Source organism: Enoplosus armatus, chromosome 7, assembly GCF_043641665.1.
Source record: "Enoplosus armatus isolate fEnoArm2 chromosome 7, fEnoArm2.hap1, whole genome shotgun sequence".
In the NCBI taxonomy this organism is placed as follows: Eukaryota; Metazoa; Chordata; class Actinopteri; order Centrarchiformes; family Enoplosidae; genus Enoplosus; species Enoplosus armatus.
In genome coordinates, this window is record NC_092186.1 from 1,586,575 (window position 1) to 1,602,500 (window position 15,926).

The following is a 15,926-nucleotide window of genomic DNA, read 5'->3' on the forward strand; positions in this document are numbered from 1 at the left end:
GAAATGATGCCAAACAATCAAAGCTAAGTTGATCCAAAATGTTGACACAGTGAAGACCAGTCTAGATACTTACTACCACCAAGGCTCATCATTTTTGGCATTTACAGATTTCCATAGAAGAAAATTAAATATTTATGTGAAAGCAGTGGAAGTCTTTAAACTGATTTCCCCCTGGATTTTCTGTCTTCTCACATGAATATGTTGTGACATGTTTACAACAAAGACATCTTGGAATATTTTACCACTGAGCCAAACTGAAGAGAAAAATGGTACAAAAGTGCTGAATGTTGAAAAGTGGTCTGCTCTGATGCTGAGGCAACACTCCAGTTCTTTGCTGGTGGTCAGCCTACACCCCCCCCCCCCCCCCCCCCCCCCCCCCCCCCACACACACACACACGGAGGGTTTGTGAAACACAATGGGCTGTTCGCCTGTTTCCTCACAAAACCAAAAGGAACAACTCAAACAGCAAACTGTTTAATTCTTCCTTCCACATGGTGCACTTCTCTGTTCTCTGTGCATTTGCATCCGCTGCATTAATATTCACTTGTAAGCCATTGGGGTAGTTTTGCAGCACTTCTTCAGCCGCCAGCTCATTGAATCAGCAGTCAACACACTCTGGAGCCAAGAGAGTTTTTAAATCACGTTTTGGATCGTCTGGCCTCTTTTGCTGCCAAAAAAACAATAGTCAAGATTAATCGTGCCTCTTTTGTTTTGCTGTGTGGGTCTGAGCTGCAGTCAAAGTGTGAGACTATGGAGGTGCTCTGCTGAGCCGCGAATCTGTCCTCTGCGTGTGTTCGGTCGGTGGTAGACTTATTTTACCTACATGATGCACCAAATGAGCGCTCACGAGATCTGTGTGCATTGTCTGCTTTATCTTTGTGTTCCTTGTGAGAGAGAGCCTCAGCTGGGCTCTGGTATCAGCCCTATGAGGTGACACTCGTGATAAATTGTAGATGTACATGTTGTGTTAAAGTGCGGTGCGGCTCTCCACGGGACGTGACAAAAGATAAATGTGATGCAGCAGGAGTCCAGAGGGTGGAGGGAAGGAGAAGAAGATTACGAAATCCTGGTTTTACTTCCCTCTCAATGTTGAGGAAGAGAATACACTGACTGCATATCCATTAATCACGTTTTGGCAGTTTTTTGGTTAATTGATGGTTGCAACTTTTAAATCATAAATCCCTTTGTCTTTGTGCTCAACTTGGTTCAGTTAAAAATCTGCTGCCTTATTTCACTCCAGGGCCTCAGGTGTCCTTTTTTTTAACCACTGTACTTAATAGCCTACCTTTTTACTCACAGCTCTCAATGAGGCAAATAGAAGTCAGATCAGTTATATTTGTGAAATTATCTAATTAACTTTACAGCAGCTTTGACCTTGAGGGAGACCTGTGTGCAGTCCATGTGTGTTTGTCCTACTTTTGATCCCATATCAATAACAGTAATGGTTTTTGAATGCACTTTACCAATGCAGAGGTACACTGGCCATCAAATGCTTATTAACAGAGGAACTCATCTTGTATTGGGGGGGTGTATAGCTGCACTGACCTCTGTGGGTTGGAAAGTAAGTTTTGGTGAACCTCTGGCCACGCACGGCATCACAGCTGGGTGTGGTCAGGTGTGGTCTCGTGACCACACTAAGCTGTGATGTAGCGCTGCGGTAGAGTGCAACACGATATAACCACAACACAGAACATGGTGTCACTGCGTGCAGGGTTATAAGACTGCAGTTACTCATTAAGACCCTTTTATTGTCATACGAGTCTGCGGGAAACATTAAAAAGTCAGACAGAGATGGAATTTCCAACCAACTCACTCTGAGTTGATGTTAATTAGCTCCAGCTGATAAATTCTGCCAGCAGAAGTCGTCCCCTCGGTGAAATCGACACTCACCAGCTCAAAATGAGAAGCTGCTTTCTCAAACAGTATCCGTGTTTGAATGGAGCGCTGAAGGTTACAATGAAGAAGAAAAGGATCAGGCCTTAATATAGCCGATACAAATCCATGACAACTGACCTTAATTGGTGCCAGTTCAGTGGATTAGCCTGGACGTCCCAAGTAGATATTGCACTGCAGTGTAAATCAATCAACCCCCCCCCCCCCTCCCAGCTTACCTGCTGCACTAATGACTGGCCAAACACACACATGAGATATGTGTATGTCTTCTCTTTGTAGACCCGGAAGAGGTTTGCATGTGGATCTTTGTGTGAAAATGTGATCTGCTGAGTGTGACAGGGGTTTGAAATCTAACGGGGTTATGTTTACTTCACTGCTTTTATATTTTGAGTTGTGCAGCGCGTGTTGATAGCAGAAGTGTCGTAAAGCTGACTGCTATGAGGTCCGTGTGTGTGTGATGTACCACAGTCTTCCATGTTGGTACATTTCATCTTCAGTCTGTACAAGAGGCTCAGATCAGGAGATTGCCTGTAGTCACACGCTCCAGCAGCAGATTACAGTCTGTCTGCCACCTGCTGGTTAAACACAGAGCTGCAGCAGACTAACGCACTGACGATGGATTCAAATGTCTTCAGTGTGCTGCAGCGCTCAGCATGTATTACACTGAGCTTCTTTACCCCAGAGACATACCATCATTAGCTGCACAGACTCGGTTGTAGCAACTCAAGCTGTCAATCAACAATAATGCAATAATACATAACGATCAGTCTTATGTTGGACAGGTAGACGTGCCTTCTCTGCTCTGCTCACATGTTTAAATGAGATGACAGAGGGGAAGCAGAAACAAGATGGTGTCATCTTTGTACTCTAAACAATGTTTATGGAGGCTGCTCCGTATCTAAACAATCTAAAACTGATCCAACTTCGAGGCATCAGGAATTAGTTACTAAGACTGCAAATAAAAACTAACAAAAATACTACATATAGAGTTGTGTCTTTGATATATAATGATATTAGAAAATGTCCTTACTAATATTGTGATAATGGTTTTAACCATACATAGTTATTGTGACTGTAGTATTCTGAAAATATAGCACTGAGTGAAACCTGTAGTTAATACCAGTTGTGTTGTCCAGGTGTCTCTCAAGAATCCCAAATTGAATCCTGATGACACAGGCAACAAGCTAATGTACACTGAGGTATCTATTGATCTATCATTTAATGAAGTGACTTGATCTGTCAGGTATTTTGTGTGCTGGATTAAGCAGAACCTGTGTTTTATCCACACTGCTCACTCCCGTCCCCTCTGAACACTGGCCCTCATGACTGCAGCTCTGCAACTCAGCATGAGACAGTAGCTGCTGTGACACGATGTGTCCGTTACTTTCATATGTTAATGTGATGCAAAAGTATGCAGTTCACTGATGGCCTGTTGCAGATCATTAACTCCAGCCTGAGCTAATGGATACTGTTTGCGCATGATTACACTGTGTGTGTGTGTGTGTGTGTGTTTATGTGTTTTAGTAATGTTGGGGGGTGCGGTTGGTTCAGGTTTTACTGGCAGAGAGTAACGGAAGCTTTCACTAAGGCTCTTTCATACATGCAGCCATCTGGAAGCTGAGTGTGTGTGTGTGTGTGTGTGTGTGTGTTAACGTGTGCAGTCCAGATGTTTCTGGAAAAGTCTCGTCAAGGGCTGGTCCACCCACGAGAGAGAAAAGGGAGGATATTAGCCCAGGCTGGCCTTGTTTCCATGGTAACAGCAGATGTTTCCAAAATCATTTGAAGCAGAATCCCACACACAGACCTTCAGTGTGTGTGTGTGTGTGTGTGTGTTGGCTGTATTCTCACTGAGGAAAGCTTGGGGATATCGAGGAAGTCCAGAGGAACTTTTCCTTTATTACGAACTGAATCATCAGTCAGACTCTCCGCTCGCTCTGCAGCTGTTTGGTGACATAGTTTTCATGGCTGAAAGTTCATGACAGAGAGCCGCCATCGCCCCGCCGAGTGCCTCTTACACTGCTAGCTGCTGCTGTTGCATACTGAGGAAGACAGGTGTGTGTGTTGGGTGTTTTACCATTAGAGTGTGTGTGTTTGTGTGTTTGTGTGTTGTGATCATGCGAGAAGGAGCCAGCGAGTCAGCGAGTGGTTAGCGTCATGTTTTATGACTTTATTTTGGCTCTCAGCCCGCTCTCTCACAGGGACCTGCTCTGACTGCAGTTCCTGGGATTACTTGAAACCAGGTTTAGGATATACAGTACACTTTGTTTTAGCAGATCTGATTCTTTTTGTTTTTTATCCAAGAGTAAAATATGTCGGTAACAAATAGAAATAATTATGAAGAGGTGACCATAGCAAGAAGTGTTTTGTGTGTGTGTTTTATTTACATTTTTATATGTAAAGTGAATTAAAAACATTTGGTTAGTGTTGTCCCTGGCTGCAGATTCATCAGGTCACCTGCACGCCATCTCTGACCTTCTGCAAGCTGTGTGACGCCTGTTCACTGACCGTCAGTGGCCGTGATGAGGGATCATCTGTGAACACTATGAGCAGCTTGACACTCAAAATATGACACAGTCTTCTTGTTCTTTCCTCTCTCCATCCTCCTCATCTTTCCAGAAGGAGTTTGCGGCTCCCCCTCCTCTCCTCTTCAGGAAGCTGAGTAACCCCGACCTGTCGCCTGCAGCCACCGCTGCTACGAAATCCAAACTGCACCGACAGCTGAGCCAGGATGAAAACTGGGCCCGACGCAGCAGCATGGCCATGACCGGTAACACACACACACACACACACACACACACATCATATCATGAAACATGTCGTGACTCACAGTTTTCAGTTGTTTTACGCCATGAGATGTTCTTGTGATCCTACCCAGTTGTGTTGTGTCACCTGAGTTCATCCTGTCATTCGTCATCAATTCTACCTCAGCTGAACTGCCGTATTTCACCAAACAGACGTCATGTGATAATATTAATCCCATGTGAAACGGCAGCTCAGACATGTATAGTGGGTTGTGTTTGTGTTTTTCACAAGGACTGGCCTGTTCTGTGTGTTTCTTGTGTTTTGGGTTTAGGACACTGACAGCTGCTTTGGGAAAGATTAATGAGTTTGAGCCAGTTTGAATGTCATCCAGTTATTCAGGGTGGAGACCAATAATATCTTAATCAGGTCTGACAATGAATCACTAAACTTAAGTGAAACACAGACAGGTCCACAGGGGATTCTGGTTCCAAGTGGAACTGAAAAGCAGGTTTGTTGGGTTTGAGATGAGACTTTCTCCTCCCCTCTTCACAGGTAAGCAGCTGCTGCCTCTGTCCAGCAGTCTGCACGCCGGGGTGAGTCAGCTGGCCTGGCAGGGTCCCTCTGGAGGGTTTGGAGGACCCGGGGCCACAGGGGGAATGTCCGCAGGAGGAGGGGAGGTGAACAACCTGGTCCGTATGAGGAGCCAAGCCTTGGGACAGTCTGCCCCGTCACTCACCGGACTGGTCAGTCCTCATAATCTTACCAAGTCATTTACTCTCAGGTCCAGACGTGAAGACTTACTGTTGTTAAATTAAGAAAATGCCAGGCTGAGATAATTGCACCTGTGTGTCATTCTGTGTTTATGCCAAGCCCGTGAATTCATTCATGGAAAAAGGTTGTAGCCTCCAAAACGTTAATGGACTGTAACAGGCTCAGTTCCAACTTTAAATGGCTGACATTACAAAATGCACAGGATAGATTGCATCATGGATATATTGGAAAAAGTCCTAGATATCGCTCCTCGTGTGCCACCTCACGACTCTTTCCTGCATGATTTGGCAAAAAGTCTTAAATTTGCTTTGGGTCCTGTAGTCAGATAGTCGGATATTTACAGACTCACAGTGAGTCAGTCTGGCTCCATATGGATCCTGTCTGTTGGACTGAGACTGCCAGCTGAATGCAGGGAGGCAGACTGAGGATGACTCAGTAGCCACCAGCCACACACACACACACACACACACACACTTGCTGTCTGCTGAGAGGAAGAAATGGAGCAGAAATGACAATGTGTAGTGTGCACGTTTATGTATGTATGTGTGTGTGTGTGTGTTTGTGTGTTTTGCTTGTGAGTGTAATGGGTCAGGCTGCATGACCCCGTACGACTGCAGTCTCGATGAATGCTGCTCTGCAGTGTGAGTGCAGCTTGCTGTGTGTGCTTTTTTGTGCGTGTACGCTGTAGTCTGACCCCTGCTGGTTGTAGTGGGGATTACTAGAGGAACATGGCCTGAATAGGTATTGCAGAGTACTAAGTTGTGTTTAAGTACATATCATATATAGTGCTACTGTATACTCAATAAAGCAATAAAACAAACAAACAACAGGTTTAGAGCACAGTAAAATACTGTTGCATTAAGGGTAACACGGTAAACATTAGGACTCTTGTTTTGTTGCAGTCACACACATAAACACATGAAAACATGTAGTACAAAAATAACCATTAGACAATAAAAAGTTATTAAAATGGCCACAGGAATAACATATAGAGGATCAGGTCTAGGATGAGATTTAAAACAATCATCTGCATAACCTGGTACAAGACTGTGACCCCTTTTCCACACAGAGTGTAGAGGAAAGCTACCAGCAGATGGCATCAGTGTTCAATGTGAAGAACATCCCCAGCAGCTTTGGCTCCTGTCTGTTGTACTCTGTAGTAACTGTGTGTATAAGTACAACTTGTGGCTGACTGTGGTTCACTGTGTGTGAACAGCTCCCTCACTCATCGTGTACATCTTATTCAGTGTCTCTGCGGTTGGGCCGGTTAAAGGGCCCCCATCTGTGGTGAGTGTTAGTTGGACAGGACTCCATGAAGCTGAAATGAATTGTGTGTGTCGTTTATTTTGGCTGCTTTGAAGGACTTCATAAAGAGGCTCCTCTGAACCCCCCCTCTCTGTGACTCTGTGAGGTCGATGCAGCCTGGATCTGAAACTGCAGTTATTCTAGCTGAGCGTATAATCGCAGGTTATTACATTTCTCAAGGCCAAGTTTATTCATGCTTTCCTCTGTCTTGGCAGACTGTCTCTCTGTCTCTGTCTCTGTCTCTGTCTCTCTCTCTATCTCTCTCTCTCTGTCTCTCTGTCTCTGTCTCTGTCTCTCTCTCTCTCTCTCTGTCTCTCTGTCTCTGTCTCTCTCTCTCTCTGTCTCTGTCTCTCTCTGCCTCTCTCTGTCTCTGTCTCTGTCTCTCTCTGTGTCTCTGTCTCTCTCTGTGTCTCTGTCTCTGTCTCTCTCTCTGTCTCTGTCTCTCTCTCTGTCTCTGTCTCTCTATCTCTGTCCCTCTCTGTCTCTGTCTCTCTATCTCTGTCTCTCTATCTCTGTCTCTCTCTCTGTCTCTCTCTGTCTCTGTCTCTGTCTCTCTCTCTGTCTCTGTCTCTCTATCTCTGTCTCTCTCTGTCTCTGTCTCTCTATCTCTGTCTCTCTCTGTCTCTCTCTCTGTCTCTGTCTCTCTATCTCTGTCTCTCTCTCTCTGTCTCTCTCTTTCTCTCTATCTCTCTCTGTCTCTGTCTCTCTCTCTCTGTCTCTCTATCTCTCTCTGTCTCTGTCTCTCTCTCTCTGTCTCTCTATCTCTCTCTGTCTCTGTCTCTCTATCTCTGTCTCTCTCTCTCTGTCTCTCTCTTTCTCTCTATCTCTCTCTGTCTCTGTCTCTCTATCTCTGTCTCTCTCTCTCTGTCTCTCTCTGTCTCTGTCTCTGTCTCTCTCTCTGTCTCTGTCTCTCTATCTTTGTCTCTCTCTGTCTCTGTCTCTCTATCTCTGTCTCTCTCTGTCTCTCTCTCTGTCTCTGTCTCTCTCTCTCTGTCTCTCTATCTCTCTCTGTCTCTGTCTCTCTCTCTCTGTCTCTCTCTGTCTCTCTATCTCTCTCTGTCTCTGTCTCTCTCTCTCTGTCTCGCTCTCTCCTGTTCACTGTCTCTCTGTGTGTCTCTGTGTCTCTCTCTCTGTGTCTCTCTCCTGTTCACCGTGTCTCTCTCTGTGTCTCTGTGTCCCTCTGACTCTGTGTGTCTCTGTGTGTCTCTGTGTCTCTCTCCTGTTCTCTGTGTCTCTCTGTGTCTCTCTGTGTCTCTGTGTCTCTCTCCTGTTCACTGTGTCTCTCTCTGTCTCTCTCTGTCTCTCTCTGTGTCCCTCTGACTCTGTGTGTCTCTGTGTCTCTCTGTCTCTCTCTCCTGTTCACCGTGTCTCTCTCTGTGTCTCTCTGTCTCTCTCTCCTGTTCACTGTGTCTCTCTCTGTGTCTCTCTGTCTCTCTCTCCTGTTCACCGTGTCTCTCTGTGTGTCTCTGTCTCTCTCTCCTGTTCACTGTGTCTCTCTCTGTGTCTCTGTGTCTCTGTGTCCCTCTGACTGTGTCTCTCTCTGTGTGTCTCTGTCTCTCTCTCCTGTTCACTGTGTCTCTCTCTGTGTCTCTCTGTGTCTCTGTGTCCCTCTGACCCTGTTTCACATCGCTGTCACTCTAGTGTTTCTTAGTAAACAGCGTTTCATGCTCATCATATTTCAGTCCAGTGTTGCTCTTCAGGGTCGCGGCTGTCAGAGTTTTTATATTACGGCGCTTAAAGCTCCATCTCATGGTTTGAATTGACTTACATTAGGATGGAGGAAGACCACCTGAGCCCCTCTGGCTCACATGTTTTTCACCCATCTGTTTGTCTCTCTGGTCTTCTTACCTTTGGTGTCATATGTTAGATACAGTATTGTATATTTATTTCTATAGGGTCTGTTTTTTTCCCTCATAATTGTGTTGAGCTATTTTTGGCATTTTTTAAACTTAATCGTACTCTTTTTGTCATGCGGTTTAAAAAGAAAGTCTCCATGTTTTCTGGCTGCTTTATTTGTTATGACTGTTTCTCCTTTATCTTTCCTTAATGCTGACGGGGGATTATATCATCCTTATTTCCATATATACATGCATTATTTTCATTACTGTTGTTTTCCTCCATTCCCCCTCCTGAAAATACCTCAAAATAAAGGAAGAAAGTAACTCGTCAGAAACGCATATCTAACTGTGATGGATTGGGGGTGATTGGGATGAGGATTTGTCTTTTATCTGAATCGAGGGTCTAAGGACAGAGGGGGTCGTATATTGTACAGACTGTAAAGCCCCCTGAGGCAGATTTGTGATATTGGGCTACATAAATAAAGTTGACTTGACTTTTGCTGAGGACATGTAACTAAGTAATAGCCAATATGTCGTTCTCACATGCTGCTGAGCAGTAAATGTTGATATACTACCTGGCCCTAGTTGACATGACATCACTTATAAGATCTCTTTAATGGGGCTTCAGGAAGAGGATTAGTGTTTAAGAATTTATTCACGCTCTGTGTTGAGGATTAAAAAGTGTGCCGTGCCACCCAGCATGCTAATGGACAGAAAACGTCCTCCCTCAGGGTCTCTCTGTGTTTGTGTTGTTAGCACCTGTGTTGTTAATGTGTCCCTGTGTGTGTGTGTGTGTGTGTGTGTGTGTTGGGGAAAACATTTGTGGACGTCCAGATGGTGTTTACCTCTTGACTAATGGACGAGGGTCTGCTTGCTCCTGTGTCCTCTCCCTCTGACACACTTCTGTTTAAGTGCATGTGTGTGTGTTCCCAGGCTAACAACCAGGTACCTTGCCTGGTAACCCCTGCAACTGCCAGGTGGTGTGTGTGTGTGTGTGTGTTTCCAATAAGATTACCCCTGGATGCTCGACACCTGGACAGTACATAGACGCACACAGTATTTGAAAAAGAAAGAAAATGATCCTTTTTGTCCAGAGTGTCTTTGAGAGCTCCGTCCTGCTTCATTCACTGAAGAGGTGAAACTTTGCAATAACACACAATCAGATTAGCATATTATTAGCATTTGTTTGGGAGGGAAAAAGAAATGAAAGACTCTGCTGGAAGGGGAATACAGGGCTGCAGATGAAAGTGGAGTGCTGCTGTGTTTTTTTTTGGCCCATCGTCATTAAACGCAGAGTTTGAAACAAGGAGATCACGACCCGATTCAGGTGAATGAAAAGAGCCCTCGCCTTGTTGTTTACCACATAAACTGAGACCGGTGCTGAGACTGAGAGAGAGCACCAGTTGCTTTGAACTGTGTTTTGTGAAATATGTTTTTTTACTTTATTTTCAAGTTTATCACACAGGACAAATAGAGACATTATTATGTTTTTATTGTATTTATTTTTAAAGTAATTTCTTTCTCTTTCTTTGGAGGAGTGGATAGATACTGTATGTTGGTGTTGTTTTCTATTTATATTCCGTATTTTTGTAAGATGTTGCTTTTGAACACGTGTATATGTTATTGTGTATGTTGTGAAATCAAAAAGGAAGTTGGAGTCAGGGCGAGTTTAGTGTATCTTTACATAAAGACTGGAAGCCGGGGGAGTAGCAAGCCCGGCTCCACAATGCCCCCGAAGACGCTGCTTTGATCTCAGCAACATGAGACAAACTGTTCTCTGCAAGTTGTTCATGAATGCAAACAAGAGGCGACATAAAGCCCGGAATAAACTGAGCGGTGTTCAGACATACTGCGTGTAGGCAGTTCTTTGTGAAGTACACCTGCTGTCTGCAGACGTTCGGCCTCGGCCTCAGCGACCTCGTCATCCTTCGCGGTGTGTTGGAGCTGTGGGTGAACCGGCTGACGCAGCTGCCGCTTAAATATACATGAGAACACGATGAATAATTACTGCGCTCTTACCTCGTCTCCGCCGCCGTGACTGACAGAGACAATGACTGAGACGGCCGGTTTAACGGCTCGATATCGGAGCGGTTTTCCACCGGATGGACGGATGCGACACTGATTGCACCTGGAAGTGGAAATCAGAACTGATTGGAAACCAAACTGGGCCGGGTCGTTGGGAGATAAAATGAGACTGTGCGTTTTGTGTTTTGGTCTGTTTGTTTGTACTGTTGAAGGTAGAAAGTGTAGAATGTGTCTGAGCACCAGTGGTACTGTCACTAAAGATGATGGTGGTGTTACAATCCTGTGCCAGCGCTGGAGGAAGGTCCGGCTGAACCATCGTCAGTCTGGTGTAGGGGAACAAAACACTCTCGCTTGTTTGTTTTTCTTTAAACCAATCACAATCGGCTTGGAACACAGATAGTGTGTGTGTGTGTGTGTGTGTGTGTGTGTGTGTGTGTGTGTGTGTGTGTGTGTGTCACACTGTGAGTCAGACTACTTAAGATTAAAAAGCATCTGAAGGCTGTAGTTCCCCTCTAATGGCTGCAGTGCAGATGCAGTTCTGTACTATTGTTCGTTCTGGAGAAAATGTGCCAAATGAAAGCAGTAAACAGTCTTGTGTGTTTCTTTTCCTTGTGGAAAGCACAGCTGAGTGGAAGAGAGTGTGATGATGACTCATGATGAAGGTTGGACGCTCAGAGGAGACGGTGAACTGGGTGTGTGTGCTTGTGTGTTTCGCACAGCTTATCTCCTTACATATCAACGTGGTGTCTCTCCTGCTTATTCTCACGTTGACTTGACACACACACACACACACACACACACACACACACACACACTCTCTCTCACTCTCACACACACACACACACACACACACACACACACACCTCTTCATCTTGCCACAGGCTGTCAGTTGTCCTTGTCATGAGCATGATTCATAGCTAAAGGAGGAAACTGTTCCTGCAAACCTCACCTGCTGGGAAACAGCAGGACACACATGCCCGTCTTATACATAAATACACACACACACACACACACACACACACACACACACACACACACACACACACACAGACACACACACACACACACACACACACACATATATATTGGACTCGTGCACACACACTCTTTATTTAACATTCTTGAGACAAGAAAATAGCACCTTTGTTTTTTCAGTTCCACTGAAGGAAAAGCATGTCTTTGAGGATGACGTGACTCCTGTTCTTAAATCAGGTTCTTTAGATAAATCCTGATCTTGATGTTTGCAGGAAGGACTCTTCAAGGAGAAATCATCTGTTTTACAGCTTCTGTTTGTCCATGTTCTGAGATATCTATGAGAACCACTCCAATACTGTAGAGGCAAATAGGCTGTCGACAGCGATGCGTCTTTCTCAGGATAACCTACAGACTTTGCTGTTGACAGTTTCACTGGAACTACTTTCTACTAAAGAAATATTCCCTATAACAACCATTGGCACACTGCGTCTTCTCTAGAGCAGCATGCAGACATGTGTAGTATATGAACATAGCTAAGCTTCCTTTGCCCGTCATGCTCAGATTAAGTTCGAGTGTGTGTGTTAAATGCATTAATCTATAGGACCGAGAAGGACTTTTCCCATATGGATGAGACATTCCATGCATTCCCCCTTCTTGTATAATCCCTTTAGTTAGGAGACAGGGCTTTAAGAAATGTGTACCAAATATTAAGACTTAAAATTACCTGGTCTTAGCTTGTGTTGCAGCTCTCTTTCCTTTTCATGCTCTTTTGTTTCCGTCGTCTTTGCCACTCTTTGCATTTTTATTTCAATTTCCCCTTATCTCTCTTTTGTTGCTACCATTTTCTTAATTCCCATTCTGACTCTATCATCTTCTCTCGGTCTTCACTTCACTCCTTCTCCTTCCTTTCTCTCTGCTTTCATCTCTTGATCCTCTTTAAGTTGAGAAGGAGAGGCTTAAGCTCAAGCAGAGTCACTGGATGTGACGGCGGAAGAAAGAACAGAGCCGAGTCGAGCTGGCAGGCAAACGGTAACTGAGGTCCAGGTGAGAGACGAGTCCGCTCAGCTCGGCTCCACGCGACTGCAGTGTCCTTGTTTGAACCTGGACTCTGCAGTAAAAGGAGGCGCAGCAGAATGCTTTTAGCTAAAAAGTACTTCACTTCAGACGGTGGCTGTCTTAGAAAAACTCCGGTTGTGAAAGGTCTGCAACATTTTGTGAGTTTTTAGTGACTCTAACTCACGTTACAGTATTATAACAGGGCTGGCTCATCAGTATAACAGTGACATTGTGATGAATTGTGATGTTGACCAGAGGGAACGTGTCAAAAGAAAATAGGACAGGACCCATGATGCTTCCTGGAGGAACTCTGGAGGAACAGTGGCCAAGGCCTCTTAAGGTTTTTTAAAATGTTTTTGTCTATATGGAGCTTAATACATGACACATGACACCTAACTTTACGTTTACAGGAGTGCCTCCCACGCCCAGTGTCTGTTTGGAAATTCACATCACTTTTAGTTGCACTCCCAGTTGTTTTTTTTTAGACTTGGCAATGAGGTAGCAACGATACTATAGCAAAAAAGTGAAATGTGCCTGCTGCTGAAATGTTTCTCTGTTTTCTCTGTCAAATGTGAAGGGCAGAGAGGGAGCCGGGAGGGTTACAGGTCTGACTTCCCATCGTACATCTCACACCCCAGCAGACAAGAGATTCGACAACTCCAGCGGAGCGTCCTGTGATGAGATGGAAAATATGCAGAGGGTGGGATGGAGGGGAAAAGAGCAACGCTGTGATGGACAGAATAAATAAATCAAGCCAGAGTGTAATAACCAAACTCACACAGGGGGTAGAGGAGGTGAGAGAGGGGTGGAGGGGATGGATGAAATTAGAGCTGGAGGTGAAGTGAACAGCCCTGTCCAGCCTCGTGTACCTGCTGTCTGCTCTGTCAAAGAAACATGCACTGATAAATAGCACACAAACACGCCATTTTACATTTCTTATCTTGCATATCTTGAACTGTTTTAGTTTAGAAGTTTACGCAAGTCTGCAGGTTTATTTTCTCTTAACTTTCCCACTTCAACAGACTCTAACACCCATTACTTGTATGTTTTTTCCTGCTACAACGTTGATTTAAAATACTGTATTGGCCCGAACATAAGAGGACCCTTTTCCAACAGCTGTTCTTTTTAGACTTATCTGATGATAAGCAACATGTAATCAGACTCATTCTTTGTCTCTGTAGTAAAGACATTGGGAGATGCTTTCAAACCGTCAAAAACACTTTTAGGGCTGATTAGCTCTAAAGGACACACTGGACTTAAAGAAACCTGCTAGCCTAGCAATAAGAAGCCTACCGATAACCCATAATGCAACACTCTCTTAATCTGTCAGGCTCAGGGACCAGTACTTGTTCAAATGTAATTTCAAGACAAAAATATGGTACTTCCTGTAATGCAAACTACATTTTGCGGAGTTGTGTTTTGCTGTGAGTAGGACTGATTAGTAGTTAACCTCAAAACAAAAATCAGAAAATGTCAAGAACCAAAAGCTGGAATCAAACATCAGATTTGTAATCCTGTTAACTGATCGTTTGGTCCGACAGTTCATGAGTTAAGTCACGATGGTAAGAGATGAAAGGGAAGAGAAAAATGATTTTGTATTTTGACTACATTTTGTTTTTGGCTTATGAGTAAAGTCACTGTGATCAGCAACAGTATAAAAAGGCCTTTGATGCAAACTACTGTAGCAGCTATAAAGTCCTATTTTCTTTTTTATGATCTTACTGCTAATGTGGTCCTTAATTACAAGATTTAAATAGGCTAATAAATAATTTAAGCATGGGACCGCTCTCACATAATAAAAGCTCTTCATGCACCACAGCAGGAGTTTCAGGGGGATTGATTTCTTAACAAACACAGAATTAAGATCAGGTCCTGTTAACTGTGCAGCCCTCGGGCTCTATCTGCTGCTCCTGTCCTCATTTGTCATCGCAGCAACCTTTACAGTTTTCCTCACGGTGACAGACTTTAATTGGGTGAAAATGTGAGGAGTGTGTTCAACAGTGCAGCAGCCCTCTGGTCACCTGTAATTACCACCATCCTCCTCTGCAGATCTGCCAGCATATCTTTGTTGAGTCTCCTCCATCTCTCTTTTTTTTGTTGCTTTTCTGGTCTTCCTGATTTGTTCATTTTCTCCATCTCCTACTTGTTCTTTCTGGCCTCTTGCATTAACTGTTTTCTTATTCTCTTCACACCTTGGGTTTCACCTTTTACCTTATTAGCAGCGAAGGGCTTTTAGTCTTCCAGCCAAGCATGGAAAAGGAGAGCTTTGAATGGATGGACCTAAGTGTGTTTCCCAGTGTGTGTGCGTATGAAAATATTAACCTGACTCCATTTCCAGCCCTGCAGATGTTCCACTACTTTGCAGCTAATGGGTAGAAGTCAGATGGGGTGTTCATTTTCTCATCGTTTTTCCTTTTTTCTTTTCGGTCGGACTATATTCGGCTAATTACCTCCTGCCTGCGCATGACAATCATCCACAGAAGCACACTCTCAGAGTCTCACACGCCAGAATTAGGTTTACTGGTTCATTTACCTCCTCTTGATTTTTGACTATATTGAGTTAATTGCCTGCCAATACACACACACACACACACACACACACACTCTCATGTAAAAAGTCACCTCCTGCTGTGAGATCCAGCGTGACTGACTGCAGACAGCAATTAGGGACAGACCTTGAAAAATGAAGCGTGTGCATGCCATCAGTGCACATTTGGAATCACGGAGGGAAAACAAAGCACACAACATCAGCCGAGGCTCCAGGCAACTTAAGACAACTTACTTTCAGTCTTTTCTCTGTCGGGTTTTCAAATTTTGCGATTAAAATAAGTCATTATCACAACATTAATAATGAGATATTTTCCAATATTCATATATTTCTATATATTCTTGATGTCAAACTAATGTTTAAAACAATGAAATGTGTTCTACAGTTATACATTACATGAGACTACAGTTTTCATCAGTGAGTTGGGAGGAAGTTTGGGCATTTTTTTGTCTAATTAACCCAGTTTAATAAGTATAAATTTAATCTTATATCTTAATATTAATCATATTTTAGTAAAACGTCTCCAGTCATGTCATACTCACCTCTCTACTTCTCTCAGGTTCTCTTCACTAACAGGATAATGCATTTTATCTACTAAATGAATGAAAGTTAACACTTCCTGTGCAGATGTTTCACATTAAGAGCCTGACAGTGACTCAAAGGGGATAGGGGACCCCTCCCTTTCCTGGTATACCTTTGATTTGAAACATTTGCAGGAAGTATTTTGTTGTATTCACAGCATCTTAACAGCAGCCGGTCAAAGCAGATAACC

At 44.0% G+C, this 15,926-nt stretch overlaps 1 protein-coding gene across 1 annotated transcript in view; it reads left to right on the forward strand.

Annotated features, from left to right (window-relative positions):
• Positions 1-4,203: 4,203 nt before the first annotated feature.
• The window catches only part of mast2 (microtubule associated serine/threonine kinase 2), a 106,838-nt gene continuing 95,115 nt past the window's right edge, over positions 4,204-15,926 (forward strand). Inside the window, exons 1-4 of the mRNA XM_070908850.1 lie at positions 4,204-4,209; positions 4,335-4,400; positions 4,511-4,661; positions 5,189-5,379. Of these exons, the coding sequence (XP_070764951.1) occupies positions 4,204-4,209; positions 4,335-4,400; positions 4,511-4,661; positions 5,189-5,379 (414 nt within the window). The remainder of the gene's footprint in view (positions 4,210-4,334; positions 4,401-4,510; positions 4,662-5,188; positions 5,380-15,926) is intronic.